The sequence below is a fragment of the Peromyscus eremicus genome, chromosome 11 (assembly GCF_949786415.1).
Source record: "Peromyscus eremicus chromosome 11, PerEre_H2_v1, whole genome shotgun sequence".
Classification (NCBI taxonomy): Eukaryota; Metazoa; Chordata; class Mammalia; order Rodentia; family Cricetidae; genus Peromyscus; species Peromyscus eremicus.
The window spans coordinates 37,857,637-37,883,112 of NC_081427.1; the positions used below are offsets into that span (position 1 = coordinate 37,857,637).

At 38.3% G+C, this 25,476-nt stretch overlaps 1 protein-coding gene across 1 annotated transcript in view; it reads left to right on the plus strand.

The window, feature by feature from the left end:
• Itga1 (integrin subunit alpha 1) overlaps positions 1-25,476 on the plus strand; it is a 139,994-nt gene that overhangs the window by 42,141 nt on the left and 72,377 nt on the right. The window contains exons 2-6 of the mRNA XM_059276100.1: positions 8,808-8,928; positions 20,391-20,503; positions 23,307-23,395; positions 23,511-23,622; positions 24,316-24,443. Coding sequence (XP_059132083.1) covers positions 8,808-8,928; positions 20,391-20,503; positions 23,307-23,395; positions 23,511-23,622; positions 24,316-24,443 — 563 coding nt within the window. The remainder of the gene's footprint in view (positions 1-8,807; positions 8,929-20,390; positions 20,504-23,306; positions 23,396-23,510; positions 23,623-24,315; positions 24,444-25,476) is intronic.

A 25,476-nucleotide genomic window follows, 5' to 3' on the forward strand; every position in this document is an offset into this window, starting at 1 on the left:
GAATACTTCCATTTAAGGGAAATGTCGGCTGAAGTTCTTGGGGATATTGGCTATAACATCTGCATTCACTTCCATTTCAAGATACTCAAGTGGGCTAATGGAAAGAATGTAAAAGATGATGTGACCAGATAGGAATAGAGTTTGGATCCAAGGATTTTCCTGTTCAACTAACGTTTTAAATGTTAAGAGATCTTGGTAGTCTTAGCAACAATTAGAGCTAAGGAAATCAACATTTGGAGCTATCTCAAAACAAAAAAGCAAGAATCAAAAAGTTATCTCTTTCCTCTGAAACGAAAACAAGTTTTCTGCTGACCCCTGCCCACTGAAATATTTCAGAATTCCGTTCTACTGAGACTCATCTTCATTTCCCACAAACTGCTACATCTTTTAACAGTTTCTGATTTGTTTTCTAAATGGTCTCAGGTGGATAACAGATTGTACTCAATTGGCTTACATTATTTCCATTTGATAGTCTGGATTTGTTTGAAGTTGAGCAGAGACACCAAGAAGCTTTTGAATGAACAGAATGTTTGGTAGTAAATGATATCATGGAAATGTGCTGTAACCAGTAGCTAAGAAGGAAGGAAAAGTATACAGTCATGTTAGTTTAAAAGTCAGTGGATGATTAAAAGCAATAGTAGTCATTCAGGAAAAAAAAAAAGCCTGTTACGTGGTATAGGAAGATCCATAACGGCAGCTAGTACATGGAGAATATGAACTTGTTGGTTGCTACTACTAGCGAATCCTAGGATGAGCAGTCATTCCCCTATTGGTTTTGGTGTGAGTGTGCTATCAGAGTTTGCACAACATTTCAATTTTTAGTTTTTTGGAAGTATTTACAAAGGTTAATGAGTGCCCCTGTGTGTTAAAGCAGAAAGTGTGTAAACTGTATTCCATCAAAAGTGACATTATAAACCTGTTTTCTTGGCCTGTTTCTAATATGGCAAATTAACGAAAAACTGAGAGGTAAGAGAGGTCAGCATACCAGTGGTAGCAAAATGTAACATCTCTATGGGGCCCAAGACATTACAGAATGAAGGTGGACCTTACCTTATGTCTTGATTGTTTCCTTAAAACTTTGCATACAACTTATTTTTGTCCATTGGTTTATTTATTTTAGATACCATCTTCCTTTACAGCCCCAGCAGGCCTGAAACTCAATCTACCCTAAACTGGCATTGAATTTGTGATCCTCCTGCCTCAGCCTCTCAAGTACTGGGATTACACGTGTGGGTCACACTGAGCCCACTTCTAAATAAAACATTTTTTTTAAGTGTAGGCTTATTCCCAATTTGAAAGAATGTTGTAGCCAATTCAAGAGGCCTGTAATTACTTTCTAATCTAAACAATCACAAACTACTTTGGTAGTGTTTTCATGTGTTGGAATTTTTCTAAGGAACAAACTGTTATGTTTAATAGTGATATGATATAGCAACAGGAATAATCACACTGGAAAAAAGTTATCTTTAATTCCTCAAATTTTAACAGTCTAAATAAATGGTTTAAGAAATTATGTATTTTAAAATGCCATAACAGTTCTTTTTCATTCTTTTATACTTATTTTTTTGTTATGCCCAAATATGTTTTTGCTTAGTTAGCTCCAATCTTGAAATTGTATACTGGGGAAAGAAAAGGCCAGTTTTGAACCTTCTTGTACTATTTGTACATCAGGGGACAGAATAATCTCCCCAAGCCACATTTTGTCATGTCTTTAGTTCTGCTTTGGCGTTGGATCTTACCCACCTACTATGTGCATTCTGTCAATTGACAGACCCCAGGAGAAAGAGCTTAAACAAAATACTGTGGTCTCTTTCCAAAGGTTCTTTCAAATGGATTTTATTAGTTTACATAGGATTCCTTCTCAAAGAGATATATAAGCCAGAAACGGAATATCAATCTTAAGTTAATTTTTATTATTATACACAAGTAGCTTCATGGACCAGGAAGACATAGATCATACACAAATGGTTTTTCGGGTTTAAAATGCTATCGGGTTTATTAAACATAGGAACAAAAAGAAATATCTCAAGCCCTACACCTCAGACCTCAAAAATACTAATTAATAGATTAGGAAAATCAGTAATGGGATCTCTTAATGTCTGGAATTTTAGTTGTCAAGTAACACTATTAAGTAAGTTGGAGAAAGTGTTTGCTGCACATACAGCCTGTTGGCTTTTTTGATTCTCAGAAGTACCTGTCCTGCACACAAACAACAGTAACTGGGGAGTTATTGTTGGGGCTGGGGAGATGCCTGAGTTAGGAACCCAACACCCAGGAAAAATGTTCAGTTATGTCTGCAAGCGCTTGTAACCTCAGTACAGAAGGGACAAGTGGTGGCAGAGACCGGATCATGACACTTGTGGGCCACCAGCCTGACCAAAACAACTAAGCTCCAGATTCAGTGAGAAAACTACCTCAAAGAAATCAGGGAGAGAATGGTAAGTTGGACATGCAGTATGCTGTGGTGTACACACAATTATGCAGTGGAACACACATCTTCATACACATGTAAACACATGTGTACACCATGGACACACAGAGGCAGGATGGGGTGGGACAGGGCGGGGAGGGGGGAGGCTGGTGTTGTTAATAAAGATCCATTGAAAAGATTCCCCCAACAAAGACAGAGCTGTTTTTCAGGTTTGGTTTTTTTTTTTTTTTTTTTTTTTTTTTTTAATATCCAAAGACTATACATCTTCTATTTCTGCATAACACTTGGCCACCCTGATTTGTTTTGAAGTGCAGTTTGCCTTTCCATATGCGGTGCTCAGCTGAGCCATCAAGGACATAATGAGTTCAGCTCTCAGGATGCCAGGGCAGCTGGAGAACAGCCCTATGCTCATGCTGCTTGCACAAACACACGAGTTGTGTTCCCACAGTGGGATCCAGGACTCCTAAGGTCCTGCAGCTTTTTTATCCTGTAAAACACATGACGCTGACAGGAGGTGGGGGGTGGGAGGGTGGTTCCGAGAGTAAGAATTTCCGAGACCAGAGTAGACACAGTCTGAAAGGAGCATGTGAAGCAAGCAATTCTTTGAGGTGGGAGGGTATGGGCAATGAGCAGATGTCTGTAGATACTACAAAGGAAAATAAACACTACGGAAGAGCAGACTTACGTAGGGAAACTTTGAAGGGTTTTTTTTTAAGAGTGATGTCTGGGAAACGCCCTGGTGGAATTGAATACTCTGGGTAGCGCTTCTGAAAGGGAACAAGTTCTTAATAGTCAGGGTGACTTCTCTGCTCAAAATCCTTATTTTTTCTATTTATCCTGTCCTTCTTAAAAACATGTAGAAAACACCTACTATGTATTAAATAATATGCTTCCTTGAATCCTCCCAACCAGCCACACACACACAAATATACACAGCACTTTGGAGATCAAATGCCATTTGTTAACAGCTAGAGGTCATGGACTTTCAAAGCAAAGACAAAACAATTCACTGAGTGCAGCAAACTGAATTCACAAAGCAGCCTCCCAGGGGGAAGCTGGAAAACACATGCATATCAGGGTATTTGAGTTGGCTTTTCTGGCCTTGCTGATGGAAGGAGACATCTTGCTGACATATTCCATCATTTCTGATGAAAGGGGCTTGGAATGGTGTGTGTTTTCTTTAAGTCATTATATTGGGACATTTTTTTCTTGTTTCGAAGAACACAAATTAGACATATTTCTTTGTATGGCAAGTATGGGTTTTCTGTGTTTGAAGTTAGGATGTCATATCCAGCTACTTTCTTTCTTTCTGTACTCTCTGATCAAGCTCTGTTATGGTCATGTTTTCATTATTGATTTCCCATACCTTTGCTAATGGAGGCTTTTGGATCATTTTCATGACCAAAAAGCTATAAAAATAATCTTTTCAACTTTCACATCAATGGAACGATGTTATTCTATAGCTGTTTTGGCCAGATCTTGTTACCATTTCAGTCAAGTTCCTATTCTTTTTGGCAACCATGTACCTCAAAATTGAGATCCAATTATGTAATCCATGAGGAGTAAATTAATTAAAATTTCAGAGACAAAGCATTGATACCATCAAGTTTGTTATACATAACAGACAGGAAGGAACTTATTCTGGAAGTCATCAATTTACTGAACACTTTAACTACGATCTTTCATTTTATGTGTCCTCATTTCAATCTTTAGATTGGAAATAATGTTAATTATGAGTTCTCCTGTTGCTAGGTTGGATAAACATACATGAGAAGTTATTAATGGAAAGCAATGGAATTATAAAACATCTCCTTCGCCACCACTTACTTGATGCCCACTTGCCTTGGGCTCAGAATTTGCAAGGTAGAAATTTCCATTAGCTATTACATATTCCCGTCTGGATATGACTAGAGCGGTATTGCTAGGCCAGATGGTCAGGTCCAGAGTTGCTTATTTAAGCAGTAAACACACAGGCCAAAGTAACTGTTCTTGGAATCGGGAATGTGTGTGTGTGTGTGTGTGTGTGTGTGTGTGAGAGAGAGAGAGAGAGAGAGAGAGAGAGAGAGAGAGAGAGAGAGAGAGAGAGAGAGAGAGAGCAAGCTCCATCTGACCCCACAGACTCAAAAGAAGCTCATATTTTTCTACCTTCATTCAGCTTTTTTTTCCCCCAGGTCACCCCTCAAATATTCCAAAACTATACAGGGTTAAAAACTTGCATGGGCCAGTTGAGTTTTGTTTTTAGGTGGGTTATATTTTTATCCTTATCAATCTGACCAATTTGTTTAACCATTCTGGAAATGAAGACAGTCTAGAGTTTGTTACAGAAAGTCCATGATTGGACCTGAAGAGATCCATGTTGGCATCCTCTGTCTGCTGTTAATACATTCAGCCTAGACACATCTCTCAACCTTTCTGAGGTTTAGTTTCCAAATACACAAAAAGAAAGCAATAACTACTAACCTACCTAGCCAATGACATAATATGTTATTTCTATGAAAAACAGTATTTTGAAGCAAATAAACCCAGACCTGGAAGCTATGTATCTCTTTCTCTCATTTACTGCCTGGCACACTAAATTTCACTCTGGTGGGGGAAAATGAACAAGAATGATTTAATTTACAAAATACAACCTCCAGCATCAACCACCTCATCTTTCTCCTCTGCTTTTTTACTACTGTGCACATAACATATGGCCATACTTGAAAAGGAGCAGACTCCTTCATTCCTTTTCTCTACAGACATATGTTTTCATGAAGTCCTTCAAGAAGCTTGGTCCGAGTTCTGTTGCCATGACTACTTTCCCATACCAGCGTCCCCAACATCCTTCTCAGCCAGTTGCCGCCAAGAACAGTTTCCTCCTCAAACTGCCATCTGAGGACACAGAACTATACAAACTCATCCTTGCTAATGAGAAGGCACTTTCTTCTAAAGCTGGCCTTGAGTTATTTGTCACTAGGGTTTTTGGTTTTTTTTTTCTGGTTTTAGGGAGAAAAACTGAATCAATGTGAACGGTGACTGATGCTTTATATTATGGAATCCCATGGAGACATGAGGACTCTTCTTGGCTCCCAAAGCTCTCACTCATTCACATGATACTGCTGAGAATGGTATCGGCATGGCTGTTGATAAGTTTAGTGGGATAAAAAATGAGGAACAACACGTGGCACATGGTATAGTTGTTAGTAGAGAAAGACTTCTCAGGGGTACATGTCAGAGTAGTGTTTCCTTTAGACATCTGACTCTACACTGTATTCATTTCCAGTTACTTTCAATATCTTCCTTATCTGGACTCTCAAGCCTTTCAGACTGTTATGTTTTGTTTTATGATTTTTGTTTGTCTGGGTTTTTTTTTCCTTTCATTCAGATAAGTGTCATTTTTGTCTTACTTCTAGAACATAAAGTCCCAAGAAAATCTACTCTAATAAAATGAACATTGAACTAAGAGTTATGAGACACTGCTTTTACTGTTTACTGACTCCTTTAAATCAAAAGGACAAGTTGTAAACTACTTTAAAAAAAAATGTCATCTCCTGTGCTACAGGCTCCTTAGTGCTTCAGAAAACATAAAAGGGACAGATTTACAATCGCTTTGAGCAAATTGCCTCTAGAATTCTAAGGAAAGGAAATGAAAAAAAAAAAAAAATACAGCACCCACCCTTGGACATTCCATGCAACATGTAGAATAGACAGACCCATAATACCAAACACTCAAGTGGCCTTTAAGAGAGAATCAAAAAACAAACAAACAAAACAAACAAACAAACAAACAAACAAAAACGATAATGTGCTGAATAAAGAAATCCTTCAAACAAGTGGAACTGACCCTGACAGAAAAAAAAATAATAATACATTTCCCATTTTGTCTAAAGGGAAGTCATTTGAATGTAGATCATTTCTGCTACCTGGGTAGACATAGTAAAAAAGAAGCAACATGTCACATAGACATGCTTCTTAAACCTTAAGAGGATGCAATCCCATGGAGATTTGATTCTTGAAACCTGGCTGGAACCTGAGATTCACAATCTCCTGGGTGATGCTCACTTTCCTTGGGCGACATATCCAGTGATCTGTGAGCCACAGCTGGTGTACAGTCGGTAGTAGTTCTCTGGTCCTTGTTTCTCTTGAACAGTTGTTCTCAGTTATGTATAATTTTGACTCCACAAGATGTTGGCCATGTCTAGAGATAATGCTGATTGTCAAAACTCACAGAATGCTACTAGTACCACGTGTACAGGGGCCATGGATATTGCTAAGCACCCTTCAGCACAGCTCCTTATGACAAAACTGCCTGCAGTGCCGTGGTTGAGAAACCACACTGTGGAGGCAATATTCCGTGTATATCTCCTATGGAAGAAATCTGTTGAAACCGTTCAAAACATCAAAACTTTAGAAAAAAAAGCAGTCAAGCGCGTGTACTAGAAGCTTGGAGCAGGGAGTGAGCACTGTTTAAAATGACCTCCCGGTATCTACAAGAGGATGTTGGGGATGGTAGCCAGCTGTTCTCCATCGCCCTTGAGGAATAAAGAGGAAATGTACATAAAAGGACCTGTCCTGGCTGTCTACTCTTGGTCTACTTTCTTCATGCCAGCCGAGAAGACCGCTTCGTGAGCTCACAACCATATTTGTCCTGTGTGTCTCACTATGCTCAGAGACCCTCCCAAATCCTGGGTAGAAAATTTCTTCTCACTGCCAAGTCTCATCTCCCCCTTACCTTAGAGCATTAAAAAGTCTTCCTTTGCTAGAATGAGATGGCTGCCTGTGCCTCTCCAGCCACAGCTGGCATCCTTCCCTCTCCAGCATGTTATCTTTCAGACTATAAACATGTTACTGCCCATCTGTGTAAGAAGAATTGTGCCAGATTTTTACAAAGGATAAAAAGATGAGTAAGACTGTCTTCGGTTTTAAGACTTTCCTAGTCTAGATGCACGGGGGGGGGGGGGGGGGGGGGATGGGAAGGAGAGACTCCAATAGATAATAATATAAATAGTATTTAATGGTTATCTTGGTAAGAAATTTTTTTAAAAAAATCAAAGAAGAGGTTAAGGAATTAGAAGATCAAGACAGACTATATAGATAGATCTATGAGTGGAAAGAAAGGTGGTTTTTTTTTTCTGGAAGTATTTTCTCTAAATTAAGTTCAAATCCAGTGCATCAAATAAATACTTGTTATTGTTGATGTAATTTAAAGGTTGTAAGTTAGAGTAATCTGGATTTAGAGCATATTTATGGAAAAAGTTTAGTGTGAATAAAAGCCAAGAGATTAGATGTGTTAGATGTCCTCAGTCTATAGGAATAGAACAGGGAAGTTTCCAGAATCTGTGTGGTTGAATCTAGTTTTGAGAACTGACTTTAAAGACCTCTGAAGATGCCTTGGAATGTACTATTGTAAAAGGTGGTGATCTTTGAGAAGAGTTGTTGGTTACATTCAGGATGGGGATATTGAAACTTAGAAGTCGATTTTTCCAAACTAGGACCAAATGAGGAATTTGGTACCCGCCTTCAGACCTTGTGATTTCAGAACCTCTGTACATGGTCACCCTTCATGTAAAACTTGTGTTTCACCTGGATCACAGAGAAATCAAAGAGATAAGCTCTCATTGTGTGTGTGATGTGTACCAGGCATGGACTAATGAGAATACTACCTAACTTCATCCAAAACGTTTGTGAGTTTATCACAGTCAACACTGGTGCAAAGAGGCTTTTTTTGTATTGCTAAAAAGGTCCATCAACTGCTTGTTTCTCCAAGATAAGCAAAACTTATCTCAGGCCTGCCTAGGAAGCCATCCCTGAGTGGAAACAATCCTCTAAAGATCATCCAAAGGAAAGGAATCCTTTGAGTGCAAAGGAAAGGCAATTTCCTTTCAGAAACAGAATGGAGAAAGCTCTTGCCAGGGGGGTTTAGATGCAACTGCCTGCATCTCCAGACCTTGCAGAGGGGAAAAGATGCTGTTTAAAATCACCCTGGTCACATTTTACTGTAGGGATCACTTCTGGGAAAGTATCTGCAAACTCAGAGGGGAAAGGATGCTGTTTAAAATCACCCTGGTCACATTTTACTGCAGGGATCACTTCTGGGAAAGTATCTGCAAACTCACTAGTCATTTTTAATTTCTGTGACTCCCACCAATGCTGAAATTTTACTTCTGGGAATGGTACAGATACTAATTTCCAAACATTTTAAAAAATCCAGCCTGTAGGTGCTCAACGAGTAACATCCTCTCAGAACCTTGCTTGAGTTCTCATTCTTGAGTTTCAATTGTTCTTTTCCATAAGAGCACAGCTTTCATTGGTAACCCTAAGAATGCCTTCCATAATCCCAAACACGATGTGTTCTCCATTAACCCTGTGTAACTGGACTTTCTTTCCCCTCTCAAAGTTATTCTAGGCTTCTGCATATCCTTCAACGTTGATGTGAAAAATTCAATGAGTTTCAGTGGCCCAGTGGAGGACATGTTTGGATACACTGTTCAACAATATGAAAATGAAGAAGGAAAATGGTAAGCATACAGGCTCTATTGTTGTTCAGTTCTTTTCCACAAAAAAATGGAAAATATTTTCCGCTGGTTTTATGAATGAAACATTAACTGAATTACTCATTTGTGCTAGAAAATGTATTCTAGTGGGGCGGTGATGGAGGCTGACGTGAAGTTAAAGAAGCAACATTCCTTGGAGTTTTAGAGGAAGTGGTTACACATTTCTGCTGGTTTATTACTGGATTGACCTCAAGGAAGTTTCTTATTCTAGCATTCATTCACTGTGTTGCTTTGACAAGTGTTTCTGGATTGTTCCTATTCTAGAGTTACTTGAATAGTTGACTGAAATTCATTAAGAAGGAAGTGGTAGGAGATGAGATGCCCAGAGAGAGTTACTATTACTTTAGTTGCAGGGGGTTTAGGTTTTTTTTTTTGGTTCTTTGGTGATATACTAAGTGTTGTCTAAAGATGACAGTGAACCCCAAGCTGGGGAGCCTTGTGAGTAAAAGTAGACCTTCAAAGACAAATAACAGCTCTTTAGAACCAAAAGCAGAGCATGGGGAAACCACTGGAGGTTGTTCATTAAATGTAATTTAGGAAATTAATGTAGATCTGACTGGATTGCCTACAACTTATGAAATCCACCTGCAAGCAAGACCCCAATTTAGTACTTAAAAGGTGAGATTTTGTAGGGTCTGGTCGGACAGCCTGGAATCCTAGTATGAGACATGGAGATGGGGAGATCAGGAGTCCAGGGTCATTTGCCATTATATAGGGAGTTCAAAGCCCACCTGAACTACTTGAAACACAGTTTTGAAACAAAATAAAAACAAATGAATAAATAAATAAAAACAAGCCAAAAAGAGAGATAAGCCCCAAGGCTACCCTAGGGGTGACTGGAATCAAATAAATGTGTATCCACAATCAACTTATGAATCATTAAGTTTTGATAGAGCTTTAGAAATGGAAAATGAAGGGAATAAAGGGATGAGAAATATTCCAAAACTTCTGTATTGGAATATTGGAAAATAGGGAGTCATTGACAGAGACATTTTTATATACAGACATATAAAGTCAATCTTAGGGGAAGGTGATGAGTTTATTTTAAAACAGTTTGAATTCAAGATGGTGTCTAGTTAGTTAAAAACTTCAAAAAGGAATGCTGATAGGTAGAGAAACTAACAGTAGAAAAGAAATGAGCAATGATTAGTTGAGTGCCCACCCTTTACCCTGTACTCTGCCCTGTTCTCACATGTGGTTGTAAACATAACATGCACTCAATGGTTATGTACTGACTAAGTAGCTAAATCTTGTATAACATGTTCACACCATCCATGAAGCCTAACTACATGAAAATAAATGAAGAACAGTTCTCTAAGAGAAATGGAACTGTTTCAAACAGTGCTAGAAATGACCCTCAAGGCTTTCTGTGCCAATCCCCTTTCTTAGAAATGCATTAATAAGTCAATTTTGATCATCATTATTTTTGTGGTTAGTACCAGATTTTTACATGTCAGTGTGTATGCGAGAGCATGTGAGTATTTTGAATGTATATGGACATACCTGTTTCTATTTTAACACCCCATATTTCCAACAATATTTATGGGAAAGTGAAAAAAAAACAAAACAAACAAATAAGAAAATTTCCATCCCAGAATTCTCAAGCAGTAATGTGTGGCAGGCAGTCAGCTGTGGCTCTAAAGAGACCCAGGCACTGGTGATGTAGAAAGATGTTTGGATATTCTGCAAGTGTTTATAAAATTGGAGAGAATGCAGGCTTACTCTGGAAAATACGCTATGGAATAACTGGCATACTTTGGGGAACAAGGATTCTGTTGTTTTAATTTTCTTCAGGGGTGAACATCTTCATAAGTATTTGCTGCCCATATTTTAGAAACTTGTCCAATTTAGGTTAAAAAAAAAACCCAACCCATTCTGACTCATCTTACCTCTTGGCTGCACCATGCCTAAAGAAGGAAGGAGTTCTTATTGGGTCACTGTACGTGTGTCCCCTGTGTTTGAAAAACATTGCTTAAATTCTTTGGAAAGAATCAAAACAATACCAAAGTAGCTTTATGTCCTCTTTACCTCTCAAGCATTTACTGTCAAGTGTAAATTTACTTTATGACTTTTGCCCAGAAACCACATGTTTTCTCAGTAACAGAACGCATCATACCACTGATTAAGATCAGTGTTGCTCATCATGGCTAGCATGAGTTGCAGCATTCAAATGATTGCAGTGCGGTGCAGAAGAACCCAGAAGGACATAATTGGCCTAATAGCTTCAATTTGAAGAAAAGCGATTAAACAACACTTGGCCCAGCACAAGCTTTTGGGAAAATGCAAGATGTGGTTGGGGCTTTCCACTGCTCTCTCTTGGTCCCTTATTTCTTCTGTGCTGGACTTTTTTTTTTTTTATTTTGCAATACAATTCAGTTCTACATATCAGCCACGGATTCCCTTGTTCTCCCCCCTCCGGCCCCCCTCACCTTCCGACTGTCCAAGCTACCTTGGAGGCTTCCATGGCTTCACTGGACATATTCTCCCCCAGTAGATGTCAGGCTGTAGATAGATATATCCCTCCAAACCCAATCCTCAGCTCAATGTGTATCTAAACTCTGCCGTCCTTTGTGCAGTCTAGAGAACACTTCTTAGAAGGAGAAAACTGGCTGAACATCCCAGGGTGCTTTCACATCCTTGCCTTGTCACAGGCTTACTATGTAAACCCTGTGGCCATTCGCTCTGTGTCTCAGTTTCCTGTCAATGACCTGATGATCACAGCAGAGTGAATGGCCACAGGGTTTGCATAGTAAGCCTGTGACCAGTCAAGGATGTGAAAGCACCCTGGGATGTTCAGCCAGTTTTCTCCTTCTAAGAGGTGTTCTCTAGAACCTTGAACTGGTGAAATGCCTTCTGTGACCCAAAGTCCTGAGTGAACATTCTAGAGGCAAAATACCCTCTAAAATGGAAAACAAGACAAAAACAATTTCATAATCCAAGAATCTCAATTGTTCATAAAGCACAAAATCAGATCTCACTTATTTTCATTTATTATTCTCACTTAAATTCCCCTTTTAATACTTTTTATTAGTTAATTTAAATTTTCCCCAGCCCAATCAGTTTTCCCTCCCTACCTTCCTCCTCTCTTCCCAGTCCCCTCCCCATCTACTCCTTCTCCTTTCTCTTCAGAAAAGTGTAGGTCTTCCATATATATCAGTCAGCCATGGCATGTCGTGTTACAGTAAAACTAGGCATCCTCTCTCCTATTAACACTGGATGAGGCAACCCAGTAGGAGAAAGGGGTCCCAGAAGCAGGTAGCAGAGTCTGGGACAGCCCTTGCTCCCTCTGTTAGGAGTCCCATAAGAAGACCAATCTACACAACTGTAACGTGTGTGTGTAGAAGACCTAGGTCAGTCCCATGCAAGTTCTCTGGTTAGTGGTTCTATCTCTGTGAGCCACTATGAGCCCAGGTTAGATGATTCTGTGGTTTTCTTGTGGTGTCCTTAGCCCCTCAGGCTCCTATAATCCTCCCCCTATCCCTATCACCTCTTGCACAGGATTCCCTGAGGTCTGCCTAATGTTTGGCTGTGGATCTCTGCATCTGTTTCTATCAGTTGCTGGATTGGGTGTCTGATGACAATTGGGCCAGGCAATGATCACCTAGTGTAGCAGTAAATACCCTTCTATTAATATGTATCTAAAATTGTCACCTGCACTAAGGATATATAAGTGAACAAAAATTAGTGGATATTGGGGAGCTGAGGTTCTACCGTAGAGGGAGGCACATAAAAAAATTACAAGGTAAGTTATACTTTATGACAGAATGTGGTAACTACTGCCAGATTAAAAAAGATAACGGAATTGAGACATGGGATTGCTGGAATTCCACAAACCCTCTGCTGATACTTTTCTTAGATCTTATTATTTTTATGTAGCCTGGGAAAAATGAGACTTACTTAGCCTTAGAGTGGTAAGGTATGTGTGATTCAAGACGAGCATGCTGGCTGCCAGAGGAAACAGCCCCCAGGAAAGTAAATAACCATTTTACATGCTATATCCTGCCGGGGCATCCTCTACCATTGGTCACAACCCCCAAACTTCCTGTCTCAATCTTCTGCTGCTGGGTTCCACCACTTCCTGTTCTCACACAGCTTTATGTTTATTTTTCCCAGAGTTTTTAGTATGTCTTGGCCATAATTGTTGCATCAATTCAGATTCCAGGTCTTTCTGTTTGATATGGACTCTATTGTGTTAAAGACCAAACATTGTTTTAGCCCACCTGCCCTGGTGTGCCCTGGAAGCTTTACCCCGTTGTGTTCCAGCCATTCATACCTCCCATCATTTGTCCTTCTGGTCTTTATTCTCCTGCCTCTGCACATTCCCTGGCCTCTCCACAATCTCCATATCCCTTTCTCCTGTCATTCACAGCTTCTGTGTTAATAACATGCTTCTCAGGATTTCATTTTCATTCATTATGCCAGATTTCCCAAGCTAATAATATATATATTTTCCAAATAGTCAGTTCTCTTATACACACTATATCTGTTCCACTGAAAAGATGGAATTGGGGGGTTAGAAGGGGCTTTGGAGTTGTATTGCCCGTCCATAATCGAAATGTACTTGAAAGTATGCCTGGTCAGCTGGACTGTCACTTGAAGTCACTCTACAAGTTCATACTCTGCTGCCTCTCCCTTAATTATTGCTAAATGAATATAGCTATTTTGCAAAGGAGAGAGAGAAGATATGAAACCCAAACTTGTATTTCCTTCCTGTTTTTTTATTATATATTTTCTTATTTTGGGAGATTATAATAATTACATTAGTTCTCACCTCTTGCTCCTCCCTTCTATCCTTCCCACGTACCAACTGCACATTGCTTTCTTTCAAATTTGTCTCCTCTTCTTTTTGTTCTTTTGTGTTGTTGTTGTTGTTGTTGTTTGGGACAGAGTCTCTCTATGTAGCTCTGGATGTCCTGGAACTCACTGTGTAGACCAGGCTTCCTCAAATTCACAGTGACCTTCCTGTCTCTACTTCCTGAGTGCTGGCAAAGGCTTGCCCCGTTACACCTGGCTCCTTTCTTTCTTTGATCATATGTAAATGTGTAAAAACAACCTGTTCATTCCATATAATGTTACATGATACTATATAATAAACATATATATATATATATATATATATATATATATATATATAATAATTTTTCCCTCCCCAGGCTGATTATTTGGCATTAGATAACATCTGGAGTACTCTTCCCAGGGGAAGACTATTTCTCCTGTCTCAGCATTCTTTAATTGCCTACAGTTATTTTTGTGGGGTTGAGGCCTCATGAGCTTTCTCCTTCCACATGAACATGTCTATGTTGTTGTCCTTGTTCAGGTCATGTTTAGGCAGCCATGTTCGTGAGGCTTCATAGATGTAGACTCTCTGACATTTCTAGGAGACATAATCTCACAGCAAATCTCCTGATCCTCTGGGCTCTTCACCACAGATGTAGTTCTCAGGTTTTATCAAGGAAACTGCTCTTTGCAAAAGAGACAATTATAGAAAACCACAACTGCTCAAAATGCCAAGTTCAGAAGCCCAGTCCCAATGGATCCATCAACAATACAGCTGCTGCACCCAAGGTCCAGGGAGCACTCTGGAAGAGGGGAAAGAAAGACACAAAGCCAGAGGAACAGGCCATTTCTTTCCTGCTTTCATTTATGGTTGCTGCATAACCAATCACCCCAACACTTACTGACTTAAAGCATCACTGATTTTATAATTCATCAAGATTTTGAGGATCGTGGTATTCTTCTGTCCCTTGGGTTCATTCATTTGACTTTAGTCTTTTAGCACCCCAACCAAATCCAGATGGTCCAAGATGGCTTAACTCCTATCACTCATGTCCTGTGAACAATGTCAGTAAACCAGTGGCATCACAGACATCAGAGAAGGAAAAGGGTCCAGAAGATCAAGTAAGAATAGAAGCACTGAGTCTGCAGCCACTCTATTTCAAATAGCTTGGTTAAAAATTAAGGAGATGAGCTTATGCTAATAAATTTGGATTTACCTTTTTAACAAAGCAATAAGTACTTAAAGAAAATGAAATGTATTATAGAATCAGTCTCCTTACACTTAATGACTGTCAGAAAGAATGTAGAAAAACTGATGTTACAGCAGAGGCAGTAGGGTCCCTGACCATACAGGCAGTGCTGAAAGGAACAGGCTTGTCTGAAAAATGAGGAAGGTTACAATTTGGATGTCTAGGCAGCCCCAGAAAAAGAGATCCATAGACAATTGGAATTATGCATTTCTTGGTGTTGGACCTTTGATCTGCATTGCTTCAAGAAAATAATCTATTTGCATCTATTAAATTTGGGGTTTGTTTTATAAAATGAATGTATTAGAAATGACACTGAGCTCTGAGGCTGTCTCACCTGTCACTCTGGACCTTTTCCCTTCTCTGGCTCTTGTGACACCACTGGTTCCACATTCTCTCTCTCTCTATCTCTGGTCACTCCTATCTCACTTTCTTCTTTCACACACATGCCAGGTTCCAGCCCTTTCTTACTCTGCACTACTTCAAGGAGGTAATACTTACCTGTAGGCTGATGCCAGGCTCACAATATGCTTATATATGTTTCACATGGTTTCTGATCACAGCTACCTATGGAAGTAACCCATTCTTTATTTCTTTATTTCTATAGCCAGAATTACTTTCTTCATCCCCTCTATCTTTTTTCTTCTTCTAACTCCACATTTGTGCATGCCTAGAAATGTCTTGAAAGAGTCTCTCTAAACCATTGGACTTTTTTGTTTGTTTGTTTACTTGGGGTTTTGTTGTCATTGTTTGTCTTAGCTCTCCTTTGGAAGGAACCTAGACTGAGCAGCTCATCACCTAAATATTGATTTATAGGATTGGTTCTCCTTTTCTATTTCCTTAGTTCATACTTCATCTGAATTTTTATATTGTCCCCCTAACTTTGCTTCCCTCCAATTTATCCACAGCAATGCAGGCAAATATGTTTTATAAGACACTCACCTGTAATGGAAGTCAAATGTGGTAACACACACAACTTTAGGCCAGAACTTGGGAGGTGGAGGAAGAAGGATCACATATTGGAGGCCAGCTTTGGCTACCTAGCAAGATCCTGCCTCAAAAATGAATGAATAGATGAACACATGCATGCATTCATGCATACATACATACAGGTTCCGTGGTTTTTGAACTTGCAAATATTTTATGGTGGACCATAATAACATTCATGATTTGAGCCTCATCTACTTCCCCAGACTCAACTTCTATCCATCTACACTGAACTCCATGCACTTAACAGCACAGTGACACATTTCCTTCTAAGACTTTGCTAAATTTGCACCGTTTAGACTCATTCACTGCTGTGATACATACAGTTGTCTTCATGCTTCAGTTTTAAGACACTTGAATTTTGAGTTTTATCCCTTTTCTATCCTCATCTCAAGGACTAGTTTAAATGTGAGATACCTATTTTTTTCCAGTTGTGTCTCATATAGCTCAAGGATGTTTCAAACTCACTATATAGCTGGAAATGGCCTTGAACTTGTGATCTCCCATTCTTCCTACTGATATATACCAAGCACCAGGACATACATTCCCCATGCCTAGCTAGACTCCTCTTTTCTTTATGTGCATGAGTGTATGTCAGTGTGTGTGCATGTGAACATGCTTGTGTGTGCTGGTGTCTGCAGAGAACAGAATAGAGAGTGAGATCTTCAAGACCTTGAGTTTCTGGCAACGGAGAACCACCAGATGTGTGTTCTGGGCACCCTACCCTTCTGGAAGACAGCAAGTGCTCTTAACCACGGAGCCATCTCTCCCATCCCATTTTTAATAAGCATTAACTTATCTAGCCAAATGCTAAAAGTTTCAATAAGAGTACACTAATTTCTCTAAACTGTTTTACCATAAATTTATGTAGCCATATTGCATAAAACTGTAGAAGAAACTAATCTTAATCTCTTTGGTATAGCATGTTGTGATTTTACACACCCTATTTTAAATAAATGTGTTACATAGATCTTAATTGCTATTAATCTGAAATAAAGATACATCAATAGAAATAACTGACATTTAGAGAGCCCATAATATGAGCTTGAGGCTGGTCTAAGCCTTTTGCACATCTTAATTGTGTTAACCTTTGTGGTGATGATAGTGTGAGATAGGGATCTGCTTTCATTTTGGCCATGAAGAAATTAAGACACAAACAGGGTCACTGACTTACCTTTAACCAGATAGCTATTAACACCAAAGCCACAGCTTGAACTCACAAAGCCTATCACCAAGGCTTGTGCTACCTTCTACAGAGAGAATTTAATTATTTAGAATATGGAAGGCACTTAGGATGTGTCTGGCACATGGCATAAACTCAATAAATGCTGGATGTTATCAATGCAACTATAATGAGTTTAATAATTTGGTTTCATCTCCTTTAAATTAGACCAGTTTTTCACTTAAATTGGCTAGGGTTTCTCTTTGAATTGGGTCACAGATAAATTTTCATCCTATTGCATACACTCATTAACTTCTGGTTTGTATGCAACACAAGGTTCTCCAGAATCTGCCTATAATAATCAATTAGTTTTGCTGCTGTCCTTGTTTCTTAATTATCCCTTAGCATTGCCTTTATGGATTAAGCCCTTTTCCTTATTTTAGACCATTTTAATGATGACTTCCTAGAAGTAAGAATTGTAGCCTAAAAGATGGAAATATTCTTATGGTTCTTTGTGTACATCAGAAAATGTTCAGCCAGTGCACCATACCATATGTTTAAGGAATTCTGCTTCATAGCTCATTTATCATTTTTGTAAGTTTATTTATGTTAATTCAAGCTTTTACAAAGCATTTATAGAAAATAAACAGCATCTTTTGCCAGCATGACAAACTTACAAGTATTTAAAATTGTTTAAGTGTCTGCTTGAGCCATTTGTACCCCTCTATAACCTCTTAGTCCTTCTTAGTCCTTCTTCGGGCATTTCCCTCCTTACTAAATGTCCCAGTTTTTCTGGAGCATTTCTTCTCTGACAAAACTGCCTGACTCTTAACCATCTGAGTCACAGTCTCCTAAATGCATTCCATTGTGCCTATGTTCCACTTAATGTGAGGATTCCAGACATGGCTAGGGCAGAGCACAGAGGGGCTATCGCTTTCCTTGACCAGAGCATCTATTTCTAGCAATCCAGCCTAAGGTCACATTAGCATATTTGGCACTAAAATACACTGTTGGCTCATGCTTTTGTGCTGTCAACCCAATCCTCCATGACTTTTTCACATGAACTCCCATTAAATAAGGCTTCCCACATCCTGTACTAAGATAGACAGTAATGTGCAGTTTGGTAAAGTTATTTACACAAGTTCCTATTAAATTTTAGTTCATCTAAATTTATTATTCTAGAATAATGAGACATACTTATATTCCAAACTATATATAGATGTGGTTTTAAAATACTTTAATGTGTTTTGTGTCTTCTCTGAGCTCATAAGAACATAGCCTCAAACAATCTTGAAGTTCAGAGTTTTATGGTATATGAAAGAGTCCTAGAGATGGAATATAGCTGTTTAGCCATCATCAAAATCATCATTTGGGGATCCACCCAAGGGCCTCAGCAATCGTGAATTCTGAAGTGTCGTTTCGTGATGATATTCTGGGAGACTATGTAGGTTAATGGCACAGATCTGAACTCTGCCTGAAATGGGGAGGAGCTGAAACAGCTCTATTTTCTTCATCAGTGATGGAGTATTTCATCATGTTGTCTAAAAAGACACAAGATTTTATCCGGGATCTCAGAACTATCCTGCTTTCCTAAGTACTTATAATCTAAGACCTTCTCATATTAAATCCCAGGATGATCTCATGTTTATGTTTCCTGCTTTCTCTGAAATTGGCAGTTTCTCATGGGAAAAACCTCATTTATACTTGTGTGTTTTCATAAAGCAACACAGTAGCAGGATTAGCTGTGATAAATATGGTAGTGATAGATAAAACAATAAAGAAAAATTGATGACGCCCCGACGCATCTTTTTAATTATTTAAATTATGCCTTGTTAGTATAGAAAATAACTCACAGTGCCCTGTTTAAACATGTATGTCATTTGCTGTTATTCATATGGTTTTACACTTTTCCCTTTTCCCTCTCCCACCCTACTGATTCCACTGCAGCTTTTATGTTATGTGTACATCCTTTAGCTCCAGATTCTTCATATTAGAGAGAATATGATATTTGTCTTTCTCCCCTTACCCTCCCGCTTTTTAAAATTTTTCATCTACCCCAATATGGTTCCCGCTCTACTTTCATGTCATATATTATGTATGTATGTATGTATGTGTGTACATATATATGTATAGATTCTATATACAAGAGAAAATATAAATATAAAATACTTGTCTTTCTGAATCTGACTTATTTTGATTCACACTATGATGTCTTCTTCCATTTTCCAGCAAACGGCATAATTTCATTCTCCTTTAGAGTTGAAGAAAACCCCATTATATCTGCGTGTGTGTGTGTGTGTGTGTGTGTGTGTGTGTGTGTGTGTGTTCATCTGATGATGAGCATCAAAGCCAGTGCCATATCTTGGCTATTGTAAATAGTGTAACAATAAACATGGATGTGTAAGTATCTCTGGACATGCTGGCTTAAAATCCTTCAACTATATATCTATCCCAGAGTGGTACAGCTGGATCAGACGGTAATGCACTATTTAGTTATTTTTTAATATGTACTTCTTTTTATGTTTAAAATTTTTTTTTTTATTTTATGTGCATGGGTGTTTTACCTGTGTGTTTGTCTATAGACCATGTGCATGTAGTCCTCAAGAGACCAGAAGAGGGCATAGATCCCCTGGAGCTGGAGTTATACATATTTGAGAGCCACTGTGGGAGTGCTGGAAATCAAAGCTAGGTCTTCTGCAAGAGCAGCAAGTGCTATTAACCACTAAGCCATCTCTCCATCCCCACCTGAAGTTTTATGAGGGACCTTTACTGCTTTGTAATAGCTGTACTTAATGCAATCTATACCGATTTCATTTTCTCTACACCCTTTCTTCCTAGCATTTCTTGTTTGTTTTCTTAGAGATTACCAGACTGACTACTAAGATTTGTAGCAACATTAAAAATCTGAAGCTTGCCGGGCGGTGGTGGTGCACGCCTTTAATCCCAGCACTCGGGAGGCAGAGCCAGGCAGATCTCTGTGAGTTCGAGGCCAGCCTGGGCTACCAAGTGAGTTCCAGGAGAGGCACAAAGCTACACAGAGAAACCCTGTCTCGAAAAACCAAAAAAAAAAAAAAAAAATCTGAAGCTTGATGGTGACACTCTGCTTGTTTTAGATGACATTAAACTACCAACAGGGTCACAATCTTGTAGTGTTTATGGGACCAACTGTCAACTGTCTTAGAATTTACCATAAGATAATTAAAGCAAATATCTCATTATGTTTAAAATTTTTAATTGCTTTATTCAACTTCCAGGGTTCTTATTGGTTCTCCTTTAGTTGGTCAACCCAAAGCAAGAACTGGAGATGTCTATAAGTGCCCAGTTGGGAGAGAAAGAGCAATGCCTTGCGTGAAGTTGGATTTGTCAGGTGTGTAAAATCAAATAGTCCATCCTTACTTGTGCCCATATTCTCACTGAAAAAAAACCTTTCAAGTGACTCCAAATATTATTTTGATATTATAATATAAAATATTAATATGAAATATAGTATAAAGTATTAAAAGTAATAAATGACCATTCTACAGTTGATATCTAGAATCCCCATAGAGTAACATCATGGATCCTTCAGCCCTTTGTTTCTGTTAACTCATTGGGAAAGTCATAGAATCAGAAGAGCTACTCCTCTGGTACGTTGTTTCCTTACATTGTTCAGGATCCTTTGTAAACAGGTAGTTTGCCAAAGTCTCTCGCATTCCTCACACAAAATGCAACTCAGTACCCAAGTCTTTAAAGGAAACTGAAGGAAAGAAATTTCATTCATTAAATTTACTAATAGACTTTAAAAAATATGAGATATAGTTATATCAAAATAGTTATGTTTTCATAGAAATATCACTTTGATTGTAGTATGACTAGAAAAGTTCTCCTAAAGCTAGAGAGGATTTAGAATTCTTTCAGTATCTGTACAATATTAAAAACGATTAAATTATCTATATCCTTACAAGTTCACTGTAGATAATGCATTTTTTCAGATCTCTGGTTTTCAATTTCTGATTTCTTTCAGAAATTATTGTGAATATTTTTCTTTTGCATTCATGAAAACAGCTACCCTAGATGTTTGAATGCCCTTGCTTGACAATTGCAGCATCAAGGATGTCTCCAACATCACTCTCCAGTTTGCTGCCTTTCCTTGACATTGGATTAAACTTTTTGGCTTCTCCTTAGTTCTTCATATTTTTGGGACACAAACTGAACTATATTTTTAATTATGAATATAGTAGTTCTAGTCTTTTATGTTCCTTTGAGTGGTTTTTTTTTTGTATTAACAGGGAATATATTGGGCAGAACACATTCCCAGATTCTGATTTTTTTTTCCAGCTATAAGTTCTTAGAATTCCATTTGGTTCTTTTTAATTTCCACTAGGCTGTATGGACTCTACTGTTCACATTACCTATCCAGATACACAGATCAAGTACCTAAACATATAATTGTCCTTTTATGGCTCATTTTTCAAGATACTCCATGTTCCTTTTTGTAGATGCTGATATTGACCCTAAATTTCTACCCTCCTTTTCTCCAAGCCTGGGACTTCTGTTTGAGTTTTATTACCTGATTGAGTCTCTCTTTAAGGAGAAAAGAAAAATGAACCACAAAACCAAGGAGCCCAGTGTCAGCCTCTTCTTTACACTTTTGTAGTCTCTTGTACCACCTGGCTTCTTGAGGTCTCTTCCCAATGTCTTCACATGGTTGGTTCATGCATCTTTAGAGTTTTTCTGGGATTTATCCTCCATTCCTGAAAATTAGAATAGTTTTTAAACTAGCCTAGAAATTTTAGCAGTAAGAAACATTTCAATAGCCTCTAATTGTCCTAGCAATGCATCATGATCCTAGACAATGCTCACTTAAAGTCTCCAGTGCAGGTCATTGAATACCAATGTACATAGTAGCCCAGTTCAACATGTATCATTTGGAGGTCCTTTGACTCACAATGCTTTGTCAAGGCTTTTTTTTTTTTTTTAAATTCAGGTCCTTTGTGTATATATCATGTTTTTCCAGTTATGTATTTTTATGAGATTTCCATGTGTGTGAACATGTGTGTCTCTGTGTCTCTGTGTTTCTTGTGCTTTTTCCTTGGCTCTTTTCCCTCTGTTTGTTTTATCTTGTTTCATTTTGTTTGTTTTTGTTTTATCTCATTTTATTTTATTACCATTCTTCAGATGCCTGTTTGTTTTCTAAGGAGAGAAGGAAAAGGTGTGGATGGGAGGGGAGGCAGCAAGAAGTTGGGTGAGGCAAAACCGCAATCAGAATATATTGTATGAAAAAAATCTATTTTCAGTAAAAGGAAAAATAGAAAAGAAAAAAAAAAGATGCTTTCAAAGCAAGACAGACCAAATCCTTGAACAAAACTTGGTTCTCAGATTAAGAACCTGTTTCCCTGTTGACTATAAGCCTGTAGGTAAGAATATGTGCAGACATGAACAGTATGAAGAGTCTTCTTGAACTTGAGTTATGCCACTTTCAAATATTTATGCCTTCCACTCCAAGCAGAGTTTAAAAGTGTTCACTTTTCTTGCCCAGTCTTTTTATTTTTTAATGTGAATGTTTAAGCAATGCTTCTTGCCAGTTTTGTCAGGTTGGAATGCTGTGGGACCCAACATTCCTATCTGGAATGTCTAATGTAGCCCCATCACTGTATTCTCTTTATCCAAACTTCCTGGACACTTCTCTAATCTTGATCCAGTTTTCTTTGCAACTCTCAGAATGTCCCTATGATTTTGAAAATCCCCATAAAACCATTTTGTTTGACTTTTCTGTTCTATGCATCTTCAGTTTTCCTCCCAGAAGTTGAATTTGGCCACTGATTGTTTATAACAAAGAACATAAATTATCCCTATAGGCTTAGGAAACTAAATATTGCATTTGTTTCAATTAGCAAAAACGTGTGAAAACCGATCCCACATTCTCATTGCCCTGCTAGTTCTGCGTTCTTTCAAAGTCCAGCCAAACTATTTGAAACAGTGATACAGACACAGTCTCTGGGAAATCCGCCAGCTCTTCAGCCTTAACTTGTTCATTATATTCCCCAGTACCGGGAAGGCTATTTAGTTGAACCAGAACAAGAATGTGCTATGAGATGAGCAAAGCAAATAGAATGTTTTAATGAGGAGGCACTTCATTTCATATTATGAAACATATTTTCATGGTCATGAAATTTTGCTCTATTTTGTAGTGAACACATCAATTCCCAATGTCACAGAAATCAAAGAAAACATGACATTTGGATCAACTCTAGTCACCAACCCAAATGGAGGATTTCTGGTGAGAAAGAAAAGAGTAATATATTTCATAAAAGTCAGAATGAAGCTAGTTAATGTCTTTGAAACCTGTTAGAGGATGTTCTGTCTTAAAGGTTTTCATTTTTTATGTTTTAAAGGCATGTGGGCCTTTGTATGCCTATAGATGTGGACATCTGCATTATACGACCGGGATTTGTTCTGATGTCAGCCCTACATTTCAAGTTGTGAACTCCTTTGCCCCTGTACAAGGTACACACCTTATGTAATGTTTGTGTGCTTGAAAGCATAAACACTGAGTGAGATACATGTATACATAAGAGCATACCAAAAGGCTTCACCGATTTGTCATCTACTAGCATGACCAACTTGGGAAAATATTTGCTTTGCCAGTATATACCCAAACTTTGCTCCTGTTTTGGGGATTGATATAGTATAAATAACCTTGAGAATCATGTTTAAACTTTGTGGCTAATGCTATCATGCTGATTATATTTAAAGAGTGAATCTCTTTGAGGAGGAGAACGTCCTTTGAGTTGTACAGAATAAAAATAGAATCAAACCTGTGATGAGAAAATTCTCAAACGTAGCATTTATATCATTAATAAAGTTAAATTAGAAGGCCAGGATGGTGGTGTACAGCTTTAAGCCCACCGCTTCAGGAGCCAGAGGCAGGCATATCTCTGAGTTTGAGCCAAGCTTGGTCTACAGAGTGAGTTCCAGGACAGCCAGGGCTATACTAGAAACCTATTTCAGAAGGAGCGGGGGACATTCTGTGGCACAAAGTCCAAACTGATTATAACCAAATACAGTATTTAAACAATGGTTGCACTTTGAAAAACATCAGTGTATCTTTCCAAATGAGTTTCTTTCAACCAGGAAAATACTTGACTTACTCCTAAGATGGCAGATTTCAGACTTGCACACCACCTCCTTCTGTTTCAGAATGCAGCACTCAGCTCGACATAGTCATTGTCCTGGATGGCTCCAACAGTATCTACCCCTGGGAAAGTGTCACCGCCTTTTTAAATGACCTTCTTCAGAGGATGGATATTGGCCCTAAACAGACACAGGTATGTGACTCTGCATTTTCACTTCTGTTTTCTAAGGACTCAAATGCATAATTTGGGACGGGCAAGTGTTTGGGTAGCTCTCTTAGAGTAGATGTATGCTGTTTTTATTTGTGAGTTAAATTGAACTAAAGTGATTTTGACTGGGTGTGCTGAATTGATTTAGTGTTTATTAAGTTTATCCTTTCAAATATCTTAAAATACATAGGAGATGTGATGGATAACAGGCAAATAAACTGTCTGGGTGAGCTCAGGGCATAGGAGGCTGAAATCAGTGCGGGGGTTGGAGGTTAAAGGTTGTAGCACAGTAGGGTAGAAGTAGGAGAGCATAGGAAGCCTCAGGGCTTTGTACTTATGTCATCCAGTGTTTTTCCCTTGCTTTTCTTTTCACTTTGTTTTTGTTTGTTTGTTTGTTTGTTTTCGAGACAGGGTTTCTTCTTTTGCTTTTCTGAGATGACTTTGGGAGAAATTTCTGAAGCATGGAAATAGCTGTCTAAGGACATCAATGTTTGTCATATCTACATTAAAATTAGGACATAATTTCACATGTACACAAATGTGTCTCTGAACATGTGTGGAGGCTTAATCTCTTTCACGTAAATATATACATATATGTTTATAACATATATTATATTGTATACATATACTTTACCAAAGAGATGATAGTCGAATAATTTAAATTAGAAGTGAAGCCTTAAAAGTGAATTATTATTTTTCCATGTTCCAAGACTGAAAATTCCCTATGGAGACATACTAGAGGGGTAATGTTGTAAATATCCAACTGGAACATCTTGAAATCAGTTAAAGAAAATAGATTTTTATTTATCATAAAATACAAATTTTCCTGTATGTGACTTTTAGTTTGTAATTGATCTTCTCAAGTCTTGAGACTAGGAGAGGATGTTGTACCTGCTGAGGGGACACTGGAGACTACTGATTGGCTCTTTCTTCAGGTATATAGTCCATCTCAATGAAGCTCCCCGTTTTCCTTTCTAAAGAACCCCTTCTTTTCCTTTCTCATTTCTCCCGTTCTTTC